The following is a 13,532-nucleotide window of genomic DNA, read 5'->3' as shown; positions in this document are numbered from 1 at the left end:
TATTTATAATTCATGAAGCACAAGGAGCTTTGTTTTTTTCTTTAACAGATAAAAACAAACCCTGGGCTGTCTGAATGTTGAAGTAGCTTCAAATATAGAACATGCTGATATAGTGTTAAATGTAAAATAAATAAAAATAATAATAATAAATAAAACACATTAAAATACTTGAATCAAGCCAATAAAAGGGGAAGCCTTTTTCTGTTTCTCTTAAAAGCAAAATAAACTTAGCAACTAGTTTTTAAAAAAAAAAAAATGAGTGAGAAAATGTGTAAAGATGAAAAAGGCATAGCACATGATATAGGTAGGCATTGTACTAGATCAGCCTCATCAGAATTCACTATTACCACTAGGGGGCATTGTTCTTGTCTAAAATTGGGAGGGGGGGGTGACATGATGGTTTCCATGACAACACATTTATAGGCTAGAGCCCACAGCTTGTAAATAAAATGCAAGATATTTTTAGCTCTCCTACTTTGATGATGCAGTCTCCAGCAGGTGCCGGTTCAGAAGCGCTGGTCAATTTCCATCATCAACACACCCGATACATGTGTTTAATGAGCAGAATCCCTCTAATGAGGATAATCCTGGAAGAAAAGAAAAAAATGAAATACAATCTCAAATTAACAAAGTTGAATACTAGGGTTGAAACTAGACTAAAAATAGCCTAATCAGGTTTAGCTCAAAATGAGCTCACATGTAGGATATCCAAATGATAGAAATCCTAGCATTTTAGTATATTAGTTAATACCAATGATAATTAAAATAAGGTTCATAGTTCATTATAAGGTTTTGTTAAAAATAAGCCTCAAAGCAACAATAACATATGCATTATTTACAATGAACAAAAAGTTTGAATTGGCTGTTTTTGAGAAAAAAAAAAACTAATACTTGTATATGTTGGTTATTAGACAATGATAAACAAGTCACGATTTTTTAGATTGCTTAATACCTTGAACGTGCTTGTGTTTGCTTTTTAGGAACATGCCAGGTGTAGAAATCACAAGAACATGTTATGTTCTAAACACAATTTAAGCAGGTTATTCTATGCAACCAGTATCTCTGTGCTCTTACGGATACAGTTTAACACTGGAAAATCATAGCTGAACTGGTTTCTAACTGATCTAACTAAGCTAGTCATTAGCTGGTACACGATGGCAGACCAGCAGCTACAAGATTAAACCGGATTTTCTATCAGAATATTAGCTTTCGAGACGGTTTCTCAACCAGTATTTCAACAAAGATAAGATCAAACAAAAAGCCAATCGGCACTGATATGGAAAAGCGATTCATTTGTTTAAAACGATCAAAATTCAGAGGTGAAAGTCTGACAATCCCCCAGCCGCGCGCTCATCTTCCATGCAGACCACGCCCCTTTTCTTCCGCGTTACCATGACAATCCGGGCAGACGTCAGAGTAAAAACCGCACTATATATAAACTCTGGCCGCTCGCTTCGCTTGCTGTAGCGCGGCTTGCGTGACGTGTTCGGCGGAGCCACACGGCGAGTGCGAGGGGAGAGAAACCCACCAAAGAAGAAAGAAAACGGGTTTGGAGACTTTTAATTTGTTGTAAAAAACAAAAAAAAACTTGGATTTTTTTTCTTTTCTTTTAAAGCCCAGTGGTCGTTTTTAATCGAAAGAAGCAAAATGGGACGAGGAGTAAGTGTGAATCTGTTTATCGTTTAATTCTTTAAGGATGTCTAGGAATTTGCAACATTGTTTCTAGGTTTAAACAGATGGTTTTTAAAGTTGCTGAAAATAATGTTTCGTCAAATAGGGCCAGTTTCCAAATGGCTTCCCGGAGTATGACACTTCCGCAGATTTTCAAATCGGTTTGTTTAAATGAATGAAATGCGCGCCAGAGTTCACCCAAACCTTATGAAGTCGGTTTTCTCCGACAGAGCAACATGTTGTAAGACTGTAGCCTTAAATAAGAGGCAATCTCTTATTTTAAGACGTTCTTCGTTCACGACAAAGATTTCAGGAATGTGGCAGACACGCAGACTTCCTCCTCTATGGCCGCGATGTTGAACGGCCTGTTTGTCGAAGGAGATATATTTAGTCAATGTCGGGACTTTTACGTCGTGAAACTGAAGTAATCGTGTATGCTATAAGATAATCGATCTGAATTGCCCTAATGTAGCCTATAGCAGCTCTTAGAAAAATCGCTTGTTTCTTTAACTAGTTCGACAAAACATTTCTAGTTTGGTCCGACAACGTGTTTCTGAGTGGGACTGTTTAACCGGGTAACTTAAACCTCGAAATGAACGAAGCGCTTACTTAAAATATTTGGTGTAAAATCTCCCCTTTACTTTAAAACATTGAACGAGACGCATACTTTGAAATTGTCCGAGATTTTGTTTTAAATAAACCCTGTAAATGTACATTAGGCTGAGTTAAACCTTCTCAAACACTCGAACCATTCGCTTATTGATACGGAAGTCTCGAGATGTATCGCGTAACTGTATAATAGTGATTACATTTAAACTCTAAACCCTTTAACTAATGCTAATGTTAGTCAGTTTAAACACCGAGATACAGAAGATAAAAAGTTACGCTAACTCTTGCTACCACAAAATACATCGATTAAAAAACAAAATACGCCAGCTTTTAACTATTTAACGTACAATCGTGTAGTTAATCATTTGTTTAATGGCGATATCATGCAGTTGTTTGATGTTATGTTTATGACTTGTTTGCTATTTTAGGGTGTAGTAGTTTAACATGATAAAGTTGTCTCGGGTTTGAGGACTAATTCTCATCACGTCTGTTTGTCTAACGTTACTTAAGTGGAGCAGGCTGAGTTAGTTTAATAAAGGCTTCACTTCAACGCGGTCACTGCTATGAAAACACGTCTTTGTGTCCCGCAATCCTGAATTATGGACATTAATCTTAAATTACATTCTGGAAGGAACTGTAAAATTCCCCATTGTCTGCATGAATATGCTTGGATTTTAATTACGCTTTCTTTCTTTCATTTTTCCTTTCACATTCAGTCATAATCTTATGATTTGCTTGGAGTAGGGTTCATTAACTCCTAATATGATTCCAGCATGCAGAGGCATTGCGTAAGAGCCGAATGCCACTCCCTGATGTGAGGCTTTGAGCACCAGTGTAAATGTGAATTATGCATTCAGTCCCAGGGTTTTCCATGTGGTGGAGAGCAAACAGCCATCCGCATGTTTGCTGTAGGTTTGGTGCATTGAGCTACGCCCCATCCCCATCAAATCCCACCGCAGTGGGGCAGATGTCTGGCCTCTGCAGACACACGGTTGCTGTTGTGTTTGCATGCAAGAGACTGATATGAAATAACAGCATTTACAATATAGAATTTTTCTGGAGCATAATAAAGAGTCTAAATGAAATGTTTGCTAGTTTAATGCTGATTTTTTTTTACATTTTGAACTATTATGGAGTTACTATGATGAAATGAACGGTAATACCATCAATTACTATATCCATGTACATTGTATACAGATAATACCATTAACCATGGTAATACCCATTGCTAGCAACCATAGACTTTGAAGGGGGTGAAAATCTGATTATATTTAGAGTAACTTTTTTTTTCTTTTTTTTTTAAAGAGCAAGCTATATTTTCATACAAACGTTTTAGTATATTGTGTGTTTTAGGACCGGCATCAGGTGTTTACCACAGCTGTGTTCTCGCTCCCCTGAGTGTGTATATAATCCAAGACTTTCGCTCCATCTCCGAAGAGTTTAACATTCTTTCCATTCATCACTCACTATGTGTTAGTGAGACCTTTTGTCATTGAGAGTCCCATCTGACAGAGGCTGACCACTCCTCCCCACTGACCCCGGAGGCTGTCTCAGGGGCCCCCCTACCTTTTTGGTGCAGTGAACTATGAGATAGTAACATGCATTTACCTCCATGTAATTGCTGCTTTCCCACCCCCAGTGGAGAAAGACAGAGTTTTCAAAAATGCACAGATGTTTAATTTCCACATTGCAGTAAGGTCCAAATGTTTCAGACCATCTTGTAAATTTGTCGCTTTTAGGATTTTGAAAATAATATCTTTAGGTTAAATGTAAGTAAACATGCTGATCATGTGACTTTCAGATGGTCAGATTTTCTTCCACTGAAGCTCAAGATGCTCTTTGGAACATCTGAAATCATGCTGGAGAACACAATCATCAGATTTTGTTCATGAATGTGTAATACCAAGGCATTCACAATTTTTCATAATTTTCTTTTTTTCTCCATTATTATGCTAAATAAAATAAAATATTTTATGTCATATGAAAAAAAATGCAAACTAGAAGCAATTTCACTTTTGGACCCCACTGTATGCTTTTGTTCTTTTTTTGTCTGTACTCTTAAACTGAGTTTATAAAAAAAACTTCAGCACTAATTGCCCTGTGACTGGTGTGGAGGAGTGTGTAAACCATGTTTTCTTTACACCCTCCCCTGTTCATTCGCCACTTCTAAAACAATGTTGGGTCTGACACGTGACTTAACCCATTCACGGGCCTAGAGGTGTGGCTTTGTTTCCAATGGCAACAGGACAAAGTCCCAGTTTGAGAGGAGTGATATGCTCAAGCAAACAGTTTTTGGCTCATGTGCAAGATAAAGACTTGAAAGAACAGAATAAAAAAAAAATTATATGATCCAGAAAATTCTCTCCACAAATGTAAATATGTGTAGGATTTGCTATGATTGATTTATTTCCCCCTCCCCCCCATTACTTTCTTTCAACCTTGTGACATTTTCCACACACGTGCACGATGTGAAAAGTGCTTATATGCATATTAGATCTGATGACTAAGCGTTTAAGTTAACCAGCATACCCAGATGTGAAAGTGCTTGAAGTAAGCTGTCATGTTCAGTTGGGCACTATAGGTGTCGAGCTCTTTGTTTCTGGTCACGTTCATCGTCTGTTGCTTTCGTGTACAGGAAATAACCAATCCAGTGTACTTGCAGATTTATATCAGGACATGGATAGATCTGCAAAAAAAAAAGATGCAGCATTAAGTATTTTGTTTCTTTGGAAGATGATCTGAAGTCATCAGAGCTGTCGAAAAAAATCTGTTTTAAACGGTTGTTATCTGTAGCAACAGATGGCAGATCAAAATGATATAATCTGTCATTTTATGTTAATTGACTGTTAATGATATCACAAGAAACAAGAGTTTTAGAAATTTTGTCAGAAGTGTGTGTTAGCAATTTTCAGAAAATATGTAGGCTTTAACTTTTTTTTTATGCTCATTTTGCTACTTTGCTTTTCTCTTTTTAGTAATTTGTAAAAATTATTTGATCAATTGACGGATCATTTTTCAAACAAAGAGTCTGTTGATTGCTCAGCTGATTTAAATTGAAAACCAAATTGGTTAAAATGCTAATTTTTGTTGTGAGCTCTGTTTGCATTTTAGGGAAAATGCTTTTGTTAGACTGTGCACTAAAGATTTAATGGTTGTTCTTTGCTTGCTCCACCACAGGAAGGTCGAGAACAATATGAGCTGGCAGCCACCTCTGAGCAGGGGGGCAAGAAGTCAAAGCCCAAGGGAAAGAAAGACAAGGATAAAGATATGGATGAACTCAAAAAAGAGGTGGACTTGGTGAGTCAGTTTAGTTCTTTAAAATACCTTTTGGCAAAAAAAAAAATCACAACAATTCCATTGGTCTTTGAGATGGTACAATGTTCTTTTTTTTTCAACTATTGTAGGATGATCATAAACTGACCCTGGATGAACTCAGCCGAAAATACAGCACTGATTTAACTAGGGTAAGTCTGTTTCTGTATTAATTTTGAAATTAAAGACAATTTAGATTCTGTTTTGTAAGTGTAATGGCATAAAGCTCTCAGTTTGGATTAGTGGTCGACCGATATATCGCTAAAGCCGATACTTGGCATTTTCCAAATATTTGCATCGGCCGATAAGTTTTTCTGCTTGGCAGAAAATGTGTTGGAAGTGGGACTTTTTTAAAATTTTATTTTACATATTTATTTTTTAATTCACTATCAAGTGATTGCAAATTTTAAATATTTATAATATTTGTAAAAAGTCATATCGGCTATCGGCCCCCTTGCTTTCCAAAATATCGGCATCGACTGTCAAAAAACAGATAACTTAATTATCTAATCCATCCCTTTCCCCAGGGATTGACAAACGATCGTGCTAAGGAAGTCTTGGCACGTGATGGACCTAATGCATTGACTCCACCTCCAACAACCCCAGAATGGGTCAAGTTCTGCAAGCAGCTCTTTGGAGGATTCTCAACTCTCCTTTGGATTGGAGCCATTCTTTGTTTTCTTGCCTACGGCATCCAGGCAGCCTCCGAGGAGGAACCTGTCAATGATAACGTAAGAAGAAATCCCTTTTTGTGTTTCTTAAGGGTTTGTCTTTTTAAAATTTGTTTTGGCAGTATTCCTTACGTCTCCTCCATTGTCCTGTGCAGTTGTATCTGGGTATTGTACTCTCTGCTGTCGTGATGGTCACTGGATGTTTCTCCTACTATCAAGAGGCCAAGAGCTCAAAGATCATGGACTCTTTCAAGAACCTCGTCCCTCAGGTACTGATGGCTCCCTCTGTGTGTGTGTGTGTGTGTGTGTGTCTATGTATATATAAAAAAGGGTCAGTTTATTTTCCTTTGTGATGTTAATTGAATTTCCACTTTGTCACATAGCAAGCCTTGGTTATCCGTGATGGTGAAAAGAAGAATATCAATGCTGAAGAAGTTGTGGTTGGAGATCTTGTGGAAGTCAAAGGTGGTGACAGAATTCCTGCTGATCTGCGTGTCATTTCTGCTCATGGATGCAAGGTAAAATGCCATTTCCATGAATCAAGGTGAAGGGCCTTCTCCAATGGTACATTCCTTGTCTACAAGGAATCACGAAAGATCTCGTCCTTTCCAGGTGGACAACTCATCCCTCACTGGAGAATCTGAGCCCCAGACTCGTGCTCCTGATTTCTCCAATGAAAACCCACTTGAAACCAGGAACATTGCATTCTTCTCTACCAACTGTGTTGAAGGTATAACAACAAGTTCTTGTGGGAGTCAAATTTGTGTCCATTAAAGTTGTTTTCATTGCTATTTGTTTTTCTTTCAGGTACTGCCAGAGGTGTCGTCATCAACACCGGTGACCGTACTGTCATGGGTCGCATCGCCACTCTTGCTTCTGGTCTTGAAGTTGGTCGAACTCCCATCTCTATTGAGATCGAGCACTTTATCCACATCATCACTGGTGTGGCTGTCTTCCTGGGTGTGTCTTTCTTCATTCTCTCTCTGATCCTTGGTTACACTTGGTTGGAAGCTGTCATCTTCCTGATTGGTATCATTGTTGCTAATGTGCCAGAGGGTCTCCTGGCTACTGTTACTGTAAGTGTCAGAATCATTGCTACAATTTAGATTAATTGTAATCTCAAATGTAGACAGACCTTTCTCTATTATACCTATTAATTTTTTTTTTTTTTTTTTTTTTATAGGTGTGTCTAACTCTGACTGCCAAACGTATGGCGAAGAAGAACTGCCTGGTGAAGAATCTTGAAGCTGTGGAGACTCTCGGCTCGACCTCCACAATTTGCTCTGACAAGACTGGAACTTTGACCCAGAACCGAATGACCGTCGCTCATATGTGGTTTGACAACCAGATTCATGAAGCAGACACCACAGAGAACCAGAGTGGAACCTCATTTGACAGGAGCTCTGCTACTTGGGCCGCCCTCGCACGTGTTGCTGGTCTCTGCAACCGTGCAGTCTTCCTTGCAGAACAAGAAAATGTCCCAATTCTTAAGGTATGGGTTGATGCTTTGTCAGACATCGAAACGGCTTGTAAATCTTTTGACTGACTTTCACAAAGTAGTCTTTGCATGTTACTGATGCCATCTGAAGGTTGTTTACTGCATGCTAGCCATGTCTGTCTGCTCGTGTTTATTTTGGCTGTTTGCCTCTGGGTATTCTTTGAGCCCCATGATCTCCCTAGACCCTCTGACCTGAACAGTGTTTCCCTGTAAACTCCTTCCAATTTTTACTCACTCTGACTTTTGTAATGGGAGAAATTTGTTGGACCATTACCTTAAACTGCCTTGCATTTCATGGATCATCTAAGCTGTTTTAAAATGCAGCAGTGTTTTTCTTAGTCCTGTGTTGTTGTGGGTTTTTTTTTTTTTTTTTTTCAGACCGTTCCTTGTTCTTATGCTTTTCTGTTTCATCTCACAGAGAGACGTTGCGGGTGATGCCTCGGAATCTGCCCTGCTGAAGTGTATAGAGCTCTGCTGTGGGTCGGTTAAAGAGATGAGAGAGAAATACAACAAGATTGCAGAGATACCATTCAACTCCACTAACAAATACCAGGTAAAACCACCTCCTGCTTTGGCCAATTCTTTGGATGAAATTCAGATATTCAAACATATTCTGTTTATGAACCTTTTAGCTCTCCATTCATAAGAACCCCAATAGCAATAAAACTGAATCCACACACCTGCTAGTAATGAAAGGTGCTCCTGAGAGGATCCTGGACAGGTGCAGCTCTATTTTAATCCAAGGAAAAGAGCAGCTGCTTGATGATGAGATGAAGGACGCCTTCCAAAATGCTTACTTGGAACTTGGTGGCCTTGGAGAAAGAGTGCTGGGTAATTTAGCATTTTAAATTGTATTTCTAAACCGTGTTTCCATTCTGCACTTTCCATCTAGATGTTGATTTTCCACAGGTTTCTGCCACTTCAATCTTCCTGATGAACAGTTTCCTGAGGACTTCCAGTTCGATTCAGAAGAGGTGAACTTCCCCACAGAGAACTTGTGCTTCATTGGCCTTATGTCCATGATTGACCCTCCTCGTGCTGCTGTACCAGATGCTGTGGGCAAATGTAGGAGTGCTGGAATCAAGGTACTTTATAGTCATACAAGTAACTGCTGGTCGTTTTTAAGAAACAACCAAAAACATATTAAATGCTAATACCAAATTTCTCTTTTAGGTTATCATGGTTACTGGTGATCATCCAATTACAGCCAAGGCCATTGCGAAGGGAGTGGGCATCATCTCTGAGGGCAATGAGACCGTTGAAGATATTGCTGCTCGCTTGAACATTCCTATTAATGAGGTCAACCCAAGGTAGGGGATTCCTCCTCCTCCTCCTCAGTTTGGATGTTTCTGCCTGGATTTATTGCATCCAGTTTTTCATTTCATTTTTAATGTTCTTTTGAAGGGACGCCAAGGCTTGTGTGATCCATGGTGGTGACCTGAAGGATCTTTCCCCAGAGCAATTAGATGATGTCTTGAAACACCACACAGAAATTGTGTTTGCCAGAACTTCTCCTCAGCAGAAGCTGATTATCGTTGAAGGCTGCCAAAGACAGGTTAGTAGCCTTTACAATCTCCGATCAATCAAAACTTCACCAGGTCATTTTGATAAGATAAGAGGTAGATACTTTACCTGGTTGGAGCAATGCAAGATGTAACTTCTGTCCACACTGAAATAGAACATATAAAGTTATAGCAGAATCGAAACGATTGACGAAACCTGTTGTTGCAATTGTAGCTAGTTAGGACAAGAACTTGCTACAATATGATGTAAGATCTATTTGTGTTTGTCCCACAGGGTGCCATTGTAGCTGTAACTGGTGACGGTGTCAATGATTCTCCTGCTCTGAAGAAGGCTGACATTGGTGTGGCTATGGGTATCGCTGGATCTGATGTATCCAAACAGGCTGCTGACATGATCCTTCTGGATGACAACTTTGCCTCAATTGTCACTGGAGTAGAAGAAGGTATGACATGTTATTGGGAACTTGATTGACTGAAGAATTCTGAAGGGTATTTTGAGACCTGCTCCTCAAGCTTGTCTTCCACTTTAGGGCGGCTGATTTTTGACAACTTGAAGAAGTCCATTGCCTACACCCTGACCAGTAACATCCCTGAGATCACCCCCTTCCTCTTCTTCATCATTGCCAACATCCCTCTTCCTTTGGGTACCGTCACCATTCTTTGCATTGACCTGGGTACTGACATGGTAAGCACTGCACTTGACTGGTAATTTACCACTTAATTGTTCATCCTATCGTATTCTTGCATAAACATTAATATCCTCTTTCATCAAGGTTCCTGCCATTTCATTGGCCTATGAAGCTGCAGAGAGTGACATCATGAAGCGTCAACCCAGAAACCCCAAAACAGACAAACTTGTAAATGAGAGACTCATTAGCATAGCCTACGGTCAGATCGGTAAGAGTCTCATATACTTCACAGCATAAACTTCTGCAGGCTTTCTTTTGCATGACTTCTCTACCACCGATTGCAAAAAGTGGAGTTGGGTGATTGAATCTCATTGTTTCACAGGAATGATTCAAGCTCTAGCCGGGTTCTTCACATATTTTGTCATCTTGGCTGAAAATGGCTTCCTGCCATCGACACTGCTGGGCATTCGAGTGAATTGGGATGACAAACAAGTCAACGACCTGGAAGACAGTTATGGCCAGCAATGGGTGAGTGTTTTCAGTCATCCATTGGGCATATAATTGTTCCTTTTTTATTTTTTTTATTTTATTTATTTATTTATTTTTGTGTTCTTGGTCATTACAGACTTATGAGCAGAGGAAGATTGTGGAGTTCACATGCCACACAGCATTCTTCACCAGTATTGTAATCGTGCAGTGGGCCGATCTGATCATCTGCAAGACCAGAAGAAACTCTGTATTCCAGCAAGGAATGAAGTAAGTAAATGGGCAATAATTGAATCGAAGTTGAATCTCTCCAATCAGGGATAACAAGTCTTATGCATTTTCTGTTGTTTACAGGAATAAGATTCTCATCTTTGGACTGTTTGAAGAAACCGCTCTTGCAGCTTTCCTGTCCTACTGCCCAGGCATGGATGTTGCCCTCAGAATGTACCCACTGAAGTGAGTCTTGTTCAGTTTTTTTTCTTAAATGACAGTAAAATGAGCATGTTTCAATATAAATAGTTTGTAATGTGTGTAAAATTAGTTTACTTCATCACATGAGTTTATGCCATGCATTATGCAAACACTATGTAGAAACATTGGCATAGTGGCTTTACTGTTTAATTTATATAAAGAAATAGTTGAGCATGACTGATGCTCAATATTTAAATAATTTTTAGGATAAATATTTTGATGGGAGCTTTTAATGGGAGAATGTAATAAATATCAAACAGCTGTCTAGAACAGGTGTGAAATTTTTTTTTTTTTTTTTTTTTTTTTTTTTTTTTTTTTTTTTTCTCTTCAGGCCAAACTGGTGGTTCTGCGCCTTCCCCTACTCGCTCCTCATCTTTATTTATGATGAAATCCGAAAACTTATCATCCGACGCAGTCCAGGAGGTAAGATAATATTTAATTGCATCATCCCTCATAACAATGAGGATCATTTTTGTTTGCGTAATGTTAAATATTGTGTTCCAAAACCTAGTGAGTTTACTTGTCTACATGGGTAACAATATGATACAAAAATGCAAACATAAAAAATATTGACTAAAATATGTTTAGAACGAACCATGATCTAGAAGTATTTTTAATTATAAAAACTTTTTTCAAGTGTATCCGCCATCTTGGATTTTTTTTTTTTTTTACACTAATGCTGAGATTGCTTCTCAATGAAGAACATATGATAGGAGGCAGTGCTTGACTTTAAAACTGTGCCCATATAAACAGCTGACTATTTATTTATTTATTTATTTTTCACCAAATTGATGGATTTTCAAGACTATAGAGATCAGAGTTTACATGCATGAAAACGTCCTGCTGAGCTAATTTGAATTGTATATTTTTGTCATAGGTTGGGTGGAGAGGGAGACCTACTATTAAAGCATCCAGTCTGCATCACACAAGTTTATTTGCATGGTTGTCTTGCTGCTCTGAATTTTAACCTGTTATTTGGATGTTTTTATATAGGGAATGCTTGTTACAAACACTGAGATCTTGAACCAAGACATCGTGTGCCTTGTTTCTGAAGCCGGACCAATTTTATACATGGTTTTTAAAAGTGTACTATAAAAATAAACTTGCAGTCAGGTCCCACATTTGTCATTTCCTTGTTTTTCATTCATTCTTCAGTTTGTTCCGTTTAATTAGGAAAGTTCTCTGAGCCTGAGTGCATGCCCAGAATCCCCCCCCTTTTTTTTTTGTCAGGTTTTTTTCTTTTCTTTTTTTTTTTTCCCTTATATAAATTTACCATGGTGACCATAGTTTGCACCAAAATATCTCTGTTGCTCAATTTATTGTTACTGCTATAACAGCAAAAAAAATATTAAGCAATGTAAGTGGTTTCCAGAATAATCAATAAGCCATAGTAACACGTTTACTAAAAAACTGGTTACCATGGTAAATCTAATTTTTTTTTTTTAATAACTTTAGGGGATACCATATAAATCTGTGCATGAGTGTTAAAAACAGTGGGAAAGAAAAAATAAACTTTCCTACCTCCTGTCCATTTCAACAGCCTCAGCTACTGAAAAATAACATAAAAATGCATCATATTACAGTGCAATATCCTTCTCAATGAGTGTGGGTGTCTTTTAAGTGGGTTTTGGGAAGTGTGATTCAGATCTCATGCCTGGAGGAGACCGGAGATCCACTTCTCTCCACCCACGCTACCGAGATCTGGCCAAAAAAAAATCACTTCCAACACTGTTTCAGTCCAAGTATTGTGTCAGAATCGCCAGGGTGGTCGGGGAAAGGGGTATCCATGCTTTCAGAGATAAACTAATTCAGCTTTTTTTTTTAAGTTCCTTTTATGACTGAACCATAACTAAAACCAAAAAAAATAAACAATTAAAATATTCACGTATTTAATACAGGCCAAGTTTATTTGTTAGTCCTGCATGTTTTGAGTAATTTATAAAAGTAATTATTTAACCTATTACTGACTGCAGTGTTTTGTGATGAATACACTGTGTTGTAAAGGTGTCGTGAGTGTTATTCTTTAGAGGTGCGTGAAATTGTTGTTTATTGACCTGCTATTAAAGAACCATTTAAGCAGACAAGTAAAACCAATTATCGGTCTATGGTTATTTAGCTTTTTGAGCACAAGTAGACTTAAACACTTCTAATTTGGAACAAGGGCCATGAGTCTTCCACATCTTGCATTATCTTCCCTTGTTCCCTCTCTGCTTTTGAGGCAGTGAGCTTTATCTTTGGATGATGGCCCTGGGTTAACAGCCTGATCTTCCTTGAGCTGCGTATCTGTTTCCCAGGGAAGTCTGGCTGGGGGCTATACTGGGAGAATGCAGTCAGGTGGGGTTAAGACTGAAGAGGGATTGTGTAGTTTGAGCCTGGATGGGCCTGAATCTATTTCAGTCTTTTTCTGTTGAATGATCATACTCTACTAGTAACAGCTATTTTCTATCTTTCAAACGAGGCTGTTGAAATGGCATTTGCCTTTCATCTGTTTTATTTGGGTACATAGGATGCCGTTTAATTACCCACAATCAGCTCATTCCATTCTGTTTTCCATGAAATTATACAAGCTGTGTCATTCAACTTAGTAGTATGTGTTTTGAAGTATCTGTTCCACCCGCTGAGAACAGATCAGGTTGTGCTTTTTTCTGAGACGCAAGGTTAT

General features: G+C 38.4%; 1 protein-coding gene across 1 annotated transcript; it reads left to right on the top strand.

Annotated features, from left to right (window-relative positions):
- Positions 1–1,461: 1,461 nt before the first annotated feature.
- On the top strand, positions 1,462–11,989 carry LOC132142408 (sodium/potassium-transporting ATPase subunit alpha-1-like). The gene is made up of 22 exons (XM_059552250.1): positions 1,462–1,659; positions 5,458–5,577; positions 5,685–5,744; positions 6,120–6,323; positions 6,419–6,532; positions 6,647–6,781; positions 6,876–6,993; positions 7,071–7,339; positions 7,447–7,755; positions 8,180–8,314; positions 8,394–8,592; positions 8,671–8,846; positions 8,935–9,071; positions 9,166–9,316; positions 9,559–9,727; positions 9,815–9,969; positions 10,058–10,181; positions 10,296–10,441; positions 10,539–10,669; positions 10,754–10,855; positions 11,202–11,293; positions 11,748–11,989. Exons 1-22 carry the CDS (start codon positions 1,648–1,650, stop codon positions 11,774–11,776), a joined length of 3,087 nt encoding a protein of 1,028 aa, XP_059408233.1. The 5' UTR covers positions 1,462–1,647; the 3' UTR covers positions 11,777–11,989.
- The last annotated feature ends 1,543 nt before the right edge of the window (positions 11,990–13,532 follow it).

This window comes from Carassius carassius, chromosome 6 (genome assembly GCF_963082965.1).
Source record: "Carassius carassius chromosome 6, fCarCar2.1, whole genome shotgun sequence".
Taxonomy (NCBI): domain Eukaryota; kingdom Metazoa; phylum Chordata; class Actinopteri; order Cypriniformes; family Cyprinidae; genus Carassius; species Carassius carassius.
Note: the sequence above shows the minus strand (reverse complement) of the source record. Positions and strands in the feature narration are given on the sequence as shown.